Source organism: Pecten maximus, chromosome 4 (assembly GCF_902652985.1).
Source record: "Pecten maximus chromosome 4, xPecMax1.1, whole genome shotgun sequence".
Taxonomy (NCBI): Eukaryota; Metazoa; Mollusca; class Bivalvia; order Pectinida; family Pectinidae; genus Pecten; species Pecten maximus.
In genome coordinates this window covers 25008954-25025016 of record NC_047018.1, presented here as the reverse complement: position 1 = coordinate 25025016, position 16063 = coordinate 25008954, and the positions used below count along the sequence as shown (strand labels likewise).

General features: G+C 35.7%; 1 protein-coding gene across 10 annotated transcripts in view; it reads left to right on the top strand.

The window, feature by feature from the left end:
* The window catches only part of LOC117325593 (polypyrimidine tract-binding protein 3-like), a 141404-nt gene that overhangs the window by 91787 nt on the left and 33554 nt on the right, over positions 1-16063 (top strand). For 9 of the 10 annotated variants that reach the window (XR_004532341.1, XM_033881936.1, XM_033881935.1 and 6 more), the window contains one exon: positions 15028-15126. Coding sequence is in view for 9 of the 10 variants with exons in the window: in XM_033881936.1 (XP_033737827.1) it covers positions 15028-15126 (99 nt within the window). In the remaining variant the exon portion in view is untranslated. Of the gene's footprint in view, positions 1-5128; positions 5661-15027; positions 15127-16063 lie in introns of those variants that run through there. The other variant, XM_033881937.1, reaches the window with a different exon arrangement.

Sequence of the window (16063 nt, the reverse complement as noted above, 5' to 3'; positions counted from 1 at the left end):
TCTAACAGTATTCTTCACCACAGGCCTGTTGTTAATCAAGTCAATTGGTGTCCACACGCAATTAATTACTTTATTTCCTAAAACTGAGGCTTAATACACGCATATAAGTTCTGACACAACCTAATGCATACATTCTAGTTGTAAAGATTATTAGTATCCGAAAGAATCATTTTTTCAAAACTCCACTTTTTATGAATTTTTGATTGGCTGGAGTTACCAGTATACCGCTGGCTGTTTGATTGGTTGTATATTGTAACTATTTGATGGCGGGTGTGGATGATTGATGTGTATAGCCTGTCCTACAGGAAATGTTGTGATGAGCAGTCCTGTCGGAACAGCTGTAACTTATTGGAGATTTTATCTATTTCATCACCAAAGTTACAACAACGGATAATCAACAAAGTACTGCTTTTCTCTGTCCATTGGTTCTGTTTCTATACATCTTTAATTAGAGAAATGCCTTTGGCTGTTATATACAACTTACTTCTTTCATTGGAGAACATAAGAGAAATAATGATTGTACAGGTATTAGTTTCAGCTGCATCAACATAGAACCAAACTTAGAGCATAGAAAATCAACAGTGCTAAGTCTACATAGAAATCTATCCATTCTGAGGAGTAAGAAGGTATGTCAAGTGATTTCAAGATCTCAAGTTTAATCAAAAGTGGTAAGATAAACTGTTTATGGTAAAGTTGGATGATGAATACATTTATTTGCTTAGAATGACCTTGGAAAGAGAATGAGCTGTTGGTACACTGTTGGAGACAGTATCGGTAAGCTATCCCAAGGCTAGATCTAAAAGCAGCTGTTTAGATACAATTTAATTACTCTGCCTTTGTCCCTTATCCTAATCTAATCAGCTTCAGGGCTACTGGTCAAATTTTGACACAGCCAGGAAATTAATATGATAAAGTTTGCATAACGGGGATTCACAAAAATTGCTTTGTGCCCTGGAGGTCTATTGTGAATTATATCTATTTCGTGGTTAGTTTGATAGTGGAATTACAAAATTTCTTATTAAGCTGCAATCGGTAGGCTATTGTAAATTTGTCCAACTCTCTCACTCTCCTCATACAAAAATCAATTGAGAGTTAATGTTATAAGCACCCCTATGATTTATTAGATATTGAATTGAGATTGGATTTGGCACCCTAGTGTATATATGGTGTTCCCTTTAAATACATGCATCAATATTTCAGTGGAACAGTTACACCAGCTTCATTTACTGCAGGCAATTGAAAGATGTAGGTGTGACACCATGCCGTTTTACGAGCCGGATGATAATTGATACATTGATCTTGACATGGTAGTTTGATGAGGAAAAGATTTTTTACAGATCGCTTTGAGTTCCTGCCAATATTTTCACTTACCAATGCAAACTACTGGTAAAGTGAAAGTATCATGTAGTCATTACCATCTACATTGATATCTAAAAAGAACATGCTAGATAAGACGATCACATGCCCGTTACTGGTGTAATCTACCAGGCTTTGAGCTACCTGTGACCATACATTATAGGGCTAAAACACATCAAAAATCAATAAAGCATATTAAAGATAGGATATAAACAAGAGGTAATGGCAGGCAGGATATCTATTTCACAATGGGTATTCAGTTTCAGAACAATGCATGTTTGGATTTTACACCTTTATCCAGCTGTTGGAACATCAATTGGCTATCCTGATGTATTGAATCAATGTTCATTCTTATCAAGTATTGGATTAAATATCATATGTCTCTGAAATATCCATGGACACCCAGTAAAGATAGTCGGTACTATGTTTATACCAAGGAAATACTTGTGAATGGTTTTAGAATTTTTTTATGGTCAACTTCATGAATCAAGATAAGATATAACAATTTCTTTGGAATGGAATTTAGTCATTGTTAACTGAAAATAATAATTCTTTATGATGGTTACAGTATAAAACTGTCCAAATCATAGAATTCTACTTAATAATTATATGGCCTTTATTTGATTATTCTGTTCTTTAAATTTAATTGAAATGAATTATACAAAGAAGACCAATTTACAAAGTGATATCTTTATAACATGTGTCATTATATGGGTTTATTTAAATTTGATTCATGCTCCCCTCTTTGCAACATATATATAATGTGCTTGAATCTTGCTTCAGGCCCTGTGACATTAGGTGTTAAATATCCATGGATTTGATTGATTTAAGGGGGATAACTCCTACTGCCTTCAGAGTTAGAGTCAGTTTTATAGTTACTGTGTATTGCTGAAATCGTTTTCGATTTAACCAGATTTCATGATTCATCATCCATTTATAACAGGAAGCAAAACTGAAATTACTATGTCAGTGTGTGGCGTAAATCAACGGCCCTATGATAATTTAAAACATAGAATTCAGAATAACATGCGTTCAAATTGTTGTGGAAGAAAATGAAAAATGCTGTGATTGTATCCAAGGGAGTGCTTATAACATAGCAGTATAGATTCTGCTAGTAGATACAAGTTTAAAGGAGCTGTGGTATGATTGGGATATCTACCATCAGTGCACTGACTGGCTGATCAAAACAACATAAAGTCACACTTAAAATGTCTTCAACATGTCTTCAACATGGCCATGTTGACTTGTTAATATCTATCTAGTTAAGGAAAGAATAATTTGGTGCATTCACCAGCAATACTAGTTCAGATTGATTTAAAAAAAACACACAAGATTTTGAAAAAGAGTATTAAAAAAAATTGACCTTGGAATAACGATCATATAAAAATTATGTTGTAAAAATGTTATCTGCTGATGTTCATCGGTGATATGAACGACGCTGCTCGGTCCTGTGCGGACTGCTGTTTTATTCACAGATTGCTCTGGATTGTAGTATGTTTTTCACATGCATCCAGAGCGCTTGTCAACTTGGTCTGATAGCTATCGGTCCCTTGGGTTCTTGCAGTGAATCAGATTTTATGGTAGTCTTTGGTGAGATATTAATGATCGGTGGAGTACAAATTCTGCCAGAGAACAAGCCATGCTCCCATTTATATTTTTTATTAAACAAAGTAAGGCTTGTTTATATAGAGTAGAAAGTATTTGGTCATGGATGCTGAGATGATGGAATTTGGTGGGGAATAGTGTTTATACAAGTGTGAGAGCTGGGTACACAAGTTACTTGCCCTGATTCCCCTATCCCACACATAACCATGACCCTGATCAATAGATTGTAGGGTCCATTATGGAAATTTGTGGCTTTGAGGGTCAGTCTGCTATCTAGATTTTATGCTGCTGTACTGGAGTCAGAGAAGATGCTAGGAAGAAAAGTTGTCTAATGCCCATGTGCCTATCAGGTTTCTAGGAACCTGCTGGTGCTGACAAAACCTCATATTATTGGTGTATCCGGGAGATTCCAGTATTTGCACACCAGATGGGGCCTAGATATCATTTCCAATATTCATAAAACATTTGCTTTATGTAATGTCCTTGATGTACTGGTCTTTCTTGTCATGTACACCTGAAATGAGCTTTGTTTTTACGTGACATCTCGGTGTGAAACTGCATGATAAAACCCAAACCAAACATAACCGTCTTGCATGGACAGCTTCAGAATTTGTCTGATATTTTTCATTCACAGGACATTTATGTCTTTATTTAAAATGATAATAAAAATGATAGCAAATGATGTATTTTTTTTTTTAATTATCTTGGGTCAGATTCCACAACATTAATACTTCTCTTAGAAATTGGATCAAAAATTTTGCAATTTACATGTCTAATGAATGAAATTGTATTTTAAACAGATAAAACATTTGTAAAATAAAATATTGCTTGACACATCAAGAGATCTATGGAGCCATTCTAACACTGAAATCTGTGTTGAACCCTTACCATACCAATGGACTCGGTAACAAGTGGTATTTTGAAAGGCCATAGTATTTTATATGTGTCATGTGTTTATGCTTAAGTTATAGGATCTAATGTCAATAATGTGTTGATTGAAATATTTTTTCTCAAATTTTAATTGTTTCCTCTATCCACTAAATCTTCCATTGCATTTCATTGAAGAAAAAAAAATGCTTTCTTCAAAAACTTTCGATAAAGCTCTACTCAAATGTTCAGATTGTATAAAAAAATTTAAGTGTGTATGATCCTGTTATAGAAGTCATATTCTATTTTGTTATACTCCAAGTTTTAGTAGGTTTTCAAGCTAGATTTAGATATTATGATGAATTAGGTAAAAGCAATTAACGTTTTTTTCCTCTCCTTTTTTCGCCCTAACATGTTTATGAAGTAGGCCGTGTTTTACCTGTGATAAACCTGTAATTACATACACCTAGCTTACCTGGCGGCAGCCAATTTTCACCCAGTAGGTAGTCTAAATGGATAAATGATATTTTATAATTAAAAGTATGTATGTGTACTACTTTGGTGAAGCTCTCGGGTGAAAAGATCAATAGAAATCACACCAGAACAAGTTCAGTCCTGATCGAAGCAATTAATAGGTAAACCTTGTCACACCTCCTGTATCCACTTTGGACTCTACTAATAACCTAATTTGGGTTGTCTGATTGTGGTCAGTAGGCATGAAAGGGTCAAACTCTCCTCTGCAAGGACTAAAAAGTCCTAGCCTGACTATTAAGTAGTCATTAACTACCAGCTGGGCTAGCTTTGCGGACTTAATATGGAGATGTTAAATAAAGATAATCATTTCAGCGTGCCCTAAAAACTTGTCCCCTACACTGAAAGATGAGGGGGTGGGCCATTTACCGATATTATACACATGTCCTGATGTCATTGGTTACTGGTTTAACTGTCACCAGTTATAATCACAATTCAATAAAGAGAAAAAATATCATGGACTGGGTTGACAAACCCATCCAAAGGCTTTTGCCTTCTCTACTTGTTTAAGGTTGAGTGATTTGAAATGGTTCTATACAGGACGGCTTCTCACTGAATAGAGAGATATGAAGTGAATACAATTTTAACATTAGTCTATACATTACATTTCACACATGCCACTATATATATATATATATATACATATATGTAAAGAAGAGTGCACATTCTGAGAGAATGTCTAGCGTGTATAAATAGCTGCTTAATACCCCGAGGAAATAAGCTCTGGTAGCCATAGTGGTTTATACACAGTGAGTGGGTGACAACATTAAATCCTAGTGGTGGATACAGGACAGTCTCTCTCTTTACTCCGGACTCTTTTCTTTCCCTTGCTTGACACTCTGCTGCTACTAAGGTATTATTTCCTGGACTGGGTTTTTCCGTGTCTCCGGTGTGTGTAGTTCCCTGGCAGTCACCTGGAAAGTGATCACAGGACTGGCTGCAGTACTTTGGTGTTGGCCCAAGTGTGGAGACTATACTGAGCCTGACAATAGGGAGATACACTGCTGGCCACTCAAGTATTGCTGCTGCTGCTGCTGACTAGGATAGCTGCCCACTGAGGAACGAGAGAGCTGTCTCACTCCAAACACCACTCTCTTACAGTGCAGCCGTGTGTACTCTCTCCTCTCTACTATACTGTTTGGATACCGGGGCCCAATCAAGCCGCTGATTTGACTGTGCATGTGCTACTGCTAATGTGGGCTGCTGTTCCTTGTTCTCTCCCCCTTAGGTAGCTCTCTGTGAACCACCGGTCACCTCATCACCTTCTCTCTATCTTTCTGCTCCGTCTTCATATGGAAAATGTGAGTATTTTCTTTTCCTCTATATAGTTTGAAGTTAACACGGCCTGGTTTCTTTATAAACAATATTGTAACACCAAACTTTTAAGGCTTGTCCATACATTTTCGTATGATGAGATTTCACAACACGTTTTTTTCTGGATGAGTGCATATCTCATGGCTTGTTACTTAATTCACTTTGTTGATCATGGCTGAACCTCTATATTAGTACAGCATGCAAAATGGATAGTGAGAGTGTTTTGTAATGTAAATTCAGGAGAGAAGAGATGTGTTTGTTGTAAGATCTTTCAGATATTTTCTTATGATATGAATGTCCCAGTTTATTGGCTAAATTGAAAACATGTTAGGAACTGTCATGGACATTACTAAACTAGTGTCTTACAATGGTTGTCTGTCCATTAGCTCAAAGGGGTGGGGAACCCTAGTCATCCCGGGCCAGATCAGATCCTATGCCTGGGAATCTTGGAGAAATCTCCTGTTCAATGGAACTGTCAGTCTTGCTAGACTCTTTCATTGAGTTTTTATGATTCAGGCTATTTTCCCTGTGATTGATTTCAATAAATCTTTCTTGATTTTGAGATTAATCCTACACTGCTACTGTGACAGTATATTGAAGGTATGTCGCAATCTATAAAAAGAGTTGCTTTGTGGAAGGAGTATTTATAAAGGACATTTACAGTGAATATTTTACAATCTGTGTACAGTTGATTATTTAGATCTGCGTAGCTCATCCTAGCAGGATATAAAGTGTTTTGGGGTATTTGTACCGTCAGATCAATGGCAATTATCAGCAGGAATACTAGCGAGTTGTGTGTCCTCGCTCCTTGGCATTGCATGCAGTGTTGGGATGTCACTGCATACCTCTGATTGCCTATAACACAGCAGTTGAAGAATAGGTCAACTACCTTGATGTATTGTGTAAAGTTATTGTTATTTCTGAATAAATCTCGTTTAAATCTACCTCTGGGAAGCAAGGCAACTTCACATTTCTTTGGCTTTTACAGAGTGTTATCTGAACAAGTGTGAAATCTTTTTTAGTTGCTGTAGATAAATTGGCTTAAACAACTTAATTAAAAAATATTTACTGCATGGTTTACCTTAGTAAAAGGTTTTCTTTTCACATGGGAGAATAGAGATTTTTTGTCTTTTTTTAAAATCCTAATTTGGTACAATTAAACTGGAAGGAATTGTAAAACAAACTTTAAATTTTTTTTACAAGAAACTAATGGAATTTAAATGTTGTGTAGCACTAGTAAAATCTTTGACAAGTATTATACGAGCTGTATAATAGCAAAGACAAATGGGGATATTCTTTGCCTGCCCATAATATCTGGGAATATTTCAGTGTAGCCGCCTGGTGAAGTGTAGCATTTCAATATGTTGACTCACTGTTACATGTAATAAGTGGACTAACAACATAAACATCCCATACTTTATTTATGCTTGTGTGGGTTTTTGACACATCTAATGTATGTGATATACATATCTGTAGTATCTATGTGTGAGAATAAACCTGTATTATGGAAGTAGATATTTTTTTATGTATATACATCCCAATATTTCATCACATCTCGTGAATATAGTGAAGAGAGAGCCTGTGTATTACACAGCCTGATCCACAATCTTCATGCCAGTTGTGGTGGTACATACTGATAGCAGAAATACACAAAATTGTATAAAGATGTAAGCTAGGCTCCTTGATAGATGCATAGGTCAGGTCTTTATGACAGGTAGCAAATACATTGTAAGTAAACGAGTTTGTGGCCCTACCTATATAGCCAGGTAAAATACTAAGAGCAAACCCATTAATTAGGTCGTCAAGAAACTTTTTACTCTGCCAACACAACTGGTCTTGTATGGAAGACAAACATTCCTTATTTCTGTATAACATGGAAGTTTCTATGATACATATGTAGAAAATGACTAAAATCCACCACATCTCTTTTACCTGTCGCTTTGGAATCCAGGTGTATAACCTCTGTCTGTAAGCCAATTCCAGGTCAATTACTAACAGTAATTAGGAAAAAGATAGAAACACTTATATCATGATGATAGGTCTTTACAATAAATGCTAATTGAATTTAAGCAACCAGTATATCAAAGACAGAAAGCCAGAAGCATACAGGGTGAAAACATCAAGATTTTAATTCGTAGATCTTAAATAGAGAAACCCAGCCTGATTTTATAGGCTGTGATTAAGCTAGTGATTAAAAATTAAGTGATTAAAATCAGTTTTTTTTTTGTATTGGACAAATGACTTAAAACCCTTTGATCCTCAGTCATTGTGGTCATTGGAATATAATTTGATATTTTCTTTTGTTTGATTTAAGTTTTCATAACTGTATCATGGCATTGAAATGAATTAAATTTTGAAAGTTACATGTAGTCTTTAACACTGTGCTTTTTACAAAGCTCTGAAGTGCCATCTTTGATGATATTCTTTGAAAGTGATTATTGCTTAGAAAAACTTACTGATTGTAATAAAAATATTTTCATAAAAATAAACTGTTATCACATAGAACACTCTCGGGTCGGATTTTGTTAGCAGACTCAGCATTAGCCACTTGTTGAAATCTACTTGACTGCTAATGTATAAGACTTCAGAAGTGTCTTGCCATATCCTAGTAGAACATGGCTTTCAGTATTTAAAATTTAATGAAAAAGTCCTAAAATATTGACAGGTGAAAGCTGACTGGGAGTAATAGAAGGATGTTGATTCTCATTGTGATCTCTAAACACCAACTATTAGACTGACTTGGGATAGAACTATTACCCTTGGACATTACTCCCTAGTGGTGTCATGGTAAAGAGTTGGTGTATGTAGTAGGATACAACAATTACCCTTGGACATTACTCCCTAGTGGTGCCATGGTAAAGAGTTGGTGTATCTAGTAGGATACAACAATTACCCTTGGACATTACTCCCTAGTGGTGTCATGGTAAAGAGTTGGTGTATCTAGTAGGATACAACAATTACCCTTGGACATTGTTCCCTAGTGGTGACATGGTAAAGAGTTGGTGTAACTAGTAGGATACAACAATTACCCTTGGACATTACTCCCTAGTGGTGTCATGGTAAAGAGTTGGTGTATCTAGTAGGATACAACAATTACCCTTGGACATTACTCCCTAGTGTTGTATATTATGGACAATATGATGGCCATCATATTATGGACAGCATGTCAGTGTTTTTTCCTCCTGTCATTTTATATCCAAACACTTACTATATTGTTTAAATTGAGTCTTTTAACCTGCTCTGAGGGATAGTATTTTGGGAGGTTTCAAGAGATATGCTGTCTTCCATGTCCAAAGATATCCAGGATACAAACAGGAAACGGGAAATGTAAATTAAATGTTACAATTATACAAAGTGGATGTGGGTAAAGTTTTGTTATTTCATAAAGTTTTCTGGAGATAACACAGCTAAACAATATCTGACAGCAATATTAACTATTAGGGTGGCAAGCTGAGACTAGAATCCAATATAGGCAGAAATTTAAATGTCGCTATCAATATCCTGATGTCATCACTGTAAAATGTGGGTACGGCCATCATTTTAGGCATTTTAGAAGGGAATAATTATGTAAATTACCACAAGTGGATATTGCCTGATTGTCCCGATTAAAGACCTGTTTATGTGCCATGGTTGTAATTATTGTTTGATGCCGGGGAGGCAGGCAAATAATGATTAAGGTTAATATGTTTTAAACGTTTTACCGTAAATACTACAACCTCTGGACAGGGTGGATAATTATGTGTCTGTTTTGATTGTGTCCTGTAACATACCACAATAGTCGAGGTTTGGCTGGTTCACTCTCTACAGAGAAGGCAATCTCCTCCTAAATGCCATTTTAGCCTTAAACTCTGTTTTTGATGTTGAATGTGCATTAATTAGTGAACTGCTCAGGCATGCTTCATATAACATGGGCCATTTACAATTTAACTTGTAATGAAGTGAGCAGATAAAATTCATGGTCTATGTTGAAGTCGTTACTTGGATAGTTGATGCTGCAGTTCTGAAGTAGGTACACTATATCAACAATTTTTTTTCCTTTTGATATACAAAGTTTTATGTTGGAGAAATAATTGAATTCAAATAAATCTTAGCGGTAACTTCAACAAACACCTCGACCATCTATGCACGTATTGTGAAGCCGTTGGTCTCTGTGAAAAATAGTCTCATTAGATATTATGTAGTCTACTCGAGCGTATCCTGTGTTTACTTCGAAGACCAGCAATAATATATCTGCGGGATTCAATTCTGTTAAGTAAAATTAAAAAGTAATGAAGTGTAGGTTTATTTACTCCCTGCATGTTTCTGTATATAAGTTGTCTAGACATTTCAACACAAATTGGCATTGATCATAGTAACTGTTCTCAAAATCAGACCACAAAAGTATTGATTGCTAGTTCAAAGGTCAACTAAGGGGTGTTCATTGTCATGATCAAGTCTTTCTTTTTTATGAGTCTCCTTTATCAATCATCAGAATAGGTTGTATAATCACCAAACATGTTAAACACTGCATGAAATGAAAGTTAAATAGGTTTGATTTGACTGGGTTGTTTTTTTTAACTCAAAGATAATATGTATAATTTTATTTCTTTTTTCTCTCCTGTTTGTTTTTATGGAAATTGCAATGAGTAAAGGTATTATTTTCAGTAAACATGGTTTCATTTCCATGTATTTGACACAAAAATACTGTTTTTAATGATATTGCTGACTATTAAGATGGTACTTAAGGTATTCATGGCTTTATGATTGCAAGTTAGTGCTGCTGATTACATAAGGCACAGAGGTGCTGAGGAAGGCATGTCATGTTTGACATAGTATCACGGTTAGGAGGCCCTGTCAGGTTTAACGGTGCAAAGTAGGTCTACAATTAACATTAGAGTACACATCCAACTTGACATTCATTCAAACTGCCTGTGAATTGTTTCCACCATTAAGACATTGAGGAATCGTAAGGCCATTTGTACAAGAGGAAGCGGGAGAAATGCACTTATTTGTGCAGTGTGCACACTGCTTTGTGTATTGGCTTTGTCAAGACAAACATGCAAACTAGACAGCACATTGGCCAACATGTTTGTTTTTTTTTATTTACACATTTGTGCCAATGCTGTTGTTATGGTTGCTGGAGGATAAAATTGATCTTCTCATATTTTGCTAATTTCTGTATTGTGTTTCCCAGAGTTTCCTGAATTTTATATGGTTATTCATGTCTAAACTATCCCATCAATATGCATATATTTCTCATTTCTATGTTGCAGTCATTTATAAATTTTTAAATGTATCCTTTTCATGATTGCCATGCCACTACCAAGCAACCAATAGATAATGTTTTAACTGTTTGCCGATGTCATCAGTAGATTTAAATAGGAGCTTGGTGAAACTGCTGGAAATAGTCAATTATTCATATGTAATGTAGCCCTCGGCCACTGTCAACGACAGCCGGCCGGTCCTGGACGATTTCTACGCGCCACTCATATCTTCACCATTAATCCAGTTATCATAGCTTGGGAGGGGGAAGGGAGAGCGCAATTTCCTCCCTGTATTCTCAAACCAGTGTTGTGTACAGACAGAACCAGTATAAAAAATATACAGTACATATACTCAAGGGACACGACTAACAGTTTTAAAATAGATCAAGCATCATTAATTCTATAATTCATTTTAAAAACCATCAATGCTGCATTGTGAAACCTGTACAAGTAAAAGGTGGTGATGCTTTATACTGTATAAATGAAATACACTTGAGAGAACTTGGTACATCAGTCTGTAAAAAGTACTGGTATATAAAAAGGTATTTCTGTACTCTTTTCTTCCATGTAATTAAATAAATGGCCTAACTTAGCAGTGCATATTTAATTGGATAAACTTTGTTATATACTGTAGAAGTACACATTTGATCAAATCATTTGGCTCCATTTGTTGTTTGATCTTGAAGATTGTCAAACACATATTCAAATCGTTGTCAATTTACTTACAGTTTTTTGTATGTACAGAGATTGGTCTAGCCACTATGCAAATCAGCTGTGGTATTGACAGATAAATTTAGATATTCAGTCACAGAATATGGTGCGTCAAACAGCCTGGTCTTGTAGAAAATGCTGCAGATTGATAAACAACAAATTCATAATAGATAAAAAAAAAAAACATAACTAAAGCACTTCAATGAAAGACATTGCTTGAGCCGCTGTTGATCTGGAACTAGAAATAAAATAGCTGATCAATTGATGATTGGAAATTCCTGTCTATTGGCTATTTCTCTGTGCTCATTTTTAAACTAGCGTCAGCTGACTTAACTGACCACTGACTTTACTGACTTAACTGACCACTGACTTAACTGACTTATCTGACCACTGACTTAACTGACTTAACTGACCACTGACTTTACTGACTTATCTGACCACTGACTTTACTGACTTATCTGACCACTGACTTTAACCTGTAACATCCGACCATATCCACCAGAATGGTGACATGCTCACTGTAATTACCATCGCTGTCTTTAACAACACACTGTCATATTCAGACTCTTTGACTGCATCCAATTCAGTGTCAGTAAAGTCAGGTTTCACTGTACCAAGAACAATTATGGTGACATGCCCTTGCACCAACACTCTTTGAACTATCTCTCTGTGCTCAACTACCAAGAACAACTACGGTAACTGTTTTTTGCTTTAAACACCTAACTATCAAAGCGCTATACAGGAACGTTTTTTTTTCTCATTCTTTAAAAGCTTAATTGCACCAAGAACAAGTATCTTCCTGTGTAACAATGGCTGCCTGACCTGCAGCACTCCATCAAGTGTAATTATGGTAAACAACCTAGCCATCAGTTATAATATTAAGTTATGTCCAGTTATTGCTGTTGGTCAATTCTCTGAGGTATGAACTGCCATTGGTTTGGCTGTCTGTGGATTATAGAACTGTCTCTGACGTTGTGTTAAACTGGTCTTCTCCACCGCCTATACAGCACCAATTACGAATAAATGCATCCGTATGTAATTTTCCCTCAATAATAGTACATTTCTTGTAAAATGATTTTTCCAGTCATAAGGTTTTACAGGGAAATTTTTGGAGCAAAATTTTGGTTGACTTCACTTCATCTACAAAGAGTTAGTGGAAATCACAAGAACAGATGTACTGCTCTTAAGTGTTGTGAAGAACTGGTGATAATTTAAACCATCAACAGATTCAAAAGTCTTGGCACCAGGAGATGTACAGTGATAAGATTAACAGAGCATACTGGCAACTGGGGGAACTGAAATGTCTATAACAGAAGCCAGGACAATCTTCTCATAACTTCACATTGGTCAGAGCAACTGGGCTAGATAGTATGTAATGGAATATAATATTTTGGTTTTGGCAGCATCTTCATAGGAGGTTAACAGTATTATCATTTGGTCTATAATTCATAGTGGTAGGCCAAACATGTTAAGAATGTGGTATAAAATTTTTGGAAAGAAACATTTCGGCTTTGCTAAAACTTTCATAAGCATTTAAGTACAAAATGTATTTATCTGTGAGAAAAATTGCCTTTTTTTTTTAGTCTTTGACCCTCAGAACTATCATGAATTATATGCAATATCATAAGAATTTTGATAAATGATAATGGGTTTCTATGTAAATTGATATTTCTCTGTCTGGTTGTTTATAGGAAAACACACTAGACCCAGCTAACATTGCTACAGAGGATTGCAGAGACATCAGCATTATTGGGATGTGCACTTATATATAAATGTTTAGGATTATGTGCGTGTAAAGGGAGGGGGGCAGCATATACTGAAGTAACATTTGTGTTTACAATCATGTGATGGAGAAGTGCTGTTTTAAATTGACTGAATTTTATACTGAATTTGTTTAGCACCATGGCATGTTGATTTCTGATTAGTTTTGTTTGATCAAATCTGGTGTATATTTAAATTTATTCTGAGTCAACTATATGAGCTCATTAAATGTTGTTGAATGAAGTAGAAATCAAAAGTTTGCACAGCTGGCTTAACAAGAAAGGTTTTAGAGGAAATTGTGTATAACTGGAGCCTTCACAAACTGAACGTTTCTGTCGTCAAATCACTGGACTGTAGCCAAGCATTCATACAAATGTCAATTTAGTGCAGATTTTAGATTTACATAGAAAAATCGTAGAATATGCTAGGGGTGAGAACCATGATGTGAATTTATTATATATATTTAATTGGGAGAAAAGTTCACAGAACCCACGGGTACTTCTTAGCTTTATATGTTGACTGGTATCTGTTTAAACAATGGAAGAAATCCTGTAGCACAAACCCTGTGGCACAGTTGTTAAATGTATATATATCTGTTATATAAAAAAACGGAGCCCTTATGATTTTACCAGACAGGTGTGTTTATTTGGCTAAAGCTTGGTACCGCAACTGACTACTACTACACTGATACGATGTTTGTTCCTAAGCAGTCTTGGTGAATTCTGAATAGGATAAATATCAGTAATCTATTTCTACAAAGATCTGCAGCGTCCCAGCATCACTGGGATTACACGATTCCTCTCGATTTCTAGTTTTGTAGGATTTCTGCAGTTCTGTACCATAAACATTTTGTTCTGTATTGATTGCGATGAAACTGAATGAATTATTTCCTAACATGCAAACATCATAAAGCCTGACTTGTCGGTAACCACTGTTAGAGTGAGAAATAAAAACCTACATTTGCATTCGATAGTTTGTATTAACTAGGCTCTGCACCTGATTTCCATTTGAATTGGCATCAGTTACTTATTACCATTATATAAAACGCGAATCACAGTTAGTTTATTGACTGATAGGTCGTACAAGGAAGGTGGAATAATTAAACCTCGTGTCTGGTCACGTCCAATAAAGGTATGCCGTGGATGTGTTAATGTATACATCAGTATCTCACATAAAAACACAACAACATTAAGTTAGCCCAACGCACCAAGCTTCATCATCATTGGTACTCGTGGTAATGCCTGTCACCTTTATAGGTGCGTCAGATAAAATATTTCAGGGTCCATTGATGTTTATTCTTGGAAGCTAAAACGACTGGTGATTTATTGGAAATTCATTTCTGTGGAAAGATAAAGAGTTTTAAACCATATGATGTTATGTAGTAGTCTTTTTTTGTTGCACTAAAATATAATCTTTAAATGAATTTGTATAGATGGTACAATTTATTCCCTTTGGGTTTTATTATCCCATAAATGATATAAGAGTAATATGATATTAAGCATTGGAAAACAACTTGTGAAATTAAGTGGTTATGTTACTTAATTGAAATGTGACTAGATTAAACATTCTATTTTCACAAATAGCGTCTTCTTGATGTATATCGATATCTGACCAGCCCTGCTTATTTTTGTCATTACAGAGACCCTCAGACGACCTGATGTCCAGTTCGCCCATGATGACCAATGGGACTGGTCTCAGCCCCCAACAGGTCCCTAATGCAGACAATGATGCAAAAAAGGTAGGTTTGTTTTTCATCCGTCATAAATACTGCATGTATTTTAACGTAGAGTAATCCAGTGTTTTCCTTGTTGATAAGCCATACATGAGTCCCCTAAGGAATCGTTGGCCATTTGTTTTACTGAATTCCTCCTTGATAGTGGTGAGAGCTGTTATTGCCAGTAGTACAATACGACTTTCTATGAATCCTAATCTGTTCCCTTATCCTGATAATGCTGTCCAATATTGCCTTCAAGTCACATTTATACGCTTTTAAGAAATAAACAGTTCCTTCTGCACAAATGAGCAGAATGGAATGTATTGGTATAGTTTCTATCTTAGTAGAGATTGTTTGCCACAGATAAGGACCACATTGTATATTAGGTCCTTGTGTTTTTTGCCCAAAGACTGTTTTTGTTATTGATTAAAAATCTAGTTATTTGCCTGGGGGATTTTCTTGGTTAATGTAGACATGTTAATGTGAAAGGGCAGAAAAGTGGAGAGGAGATTGGTATCTAGTTCATGGTCAAAATGTGTAAGTGGTCAGTCAGACTGGACAAGGTGACCCCTATGTAGTTGAAGCATACATATCTAGTCCTGGCCTACATTTATGTGGTAATTTTTGACCACAGGGTATAAAATTGTATACATATTGATCAGGCGGATAGAAGATATAACCGACCTGACTTCTCCATTGATGTTTCCCAAGGTCACAGATGTATGTAGTTATACAACCTTTGAAAACATTCAGACCTCAGGATGAAAATCCATGGTCTTTTCTGTCAAATGCCGATTTTGTTCCTTTTTCAGAAGTAGGTCAATCATCATTTATATATTTGATGTCCAACTAAACTTGGTTTACCTTATCTGTCCTGTATATTCCTCACTAATTTCACTGTCAGTACATTATTAGAAAGTTCCTACTGCAGATAAAATCAGCTAGACACATACTGGTCAAG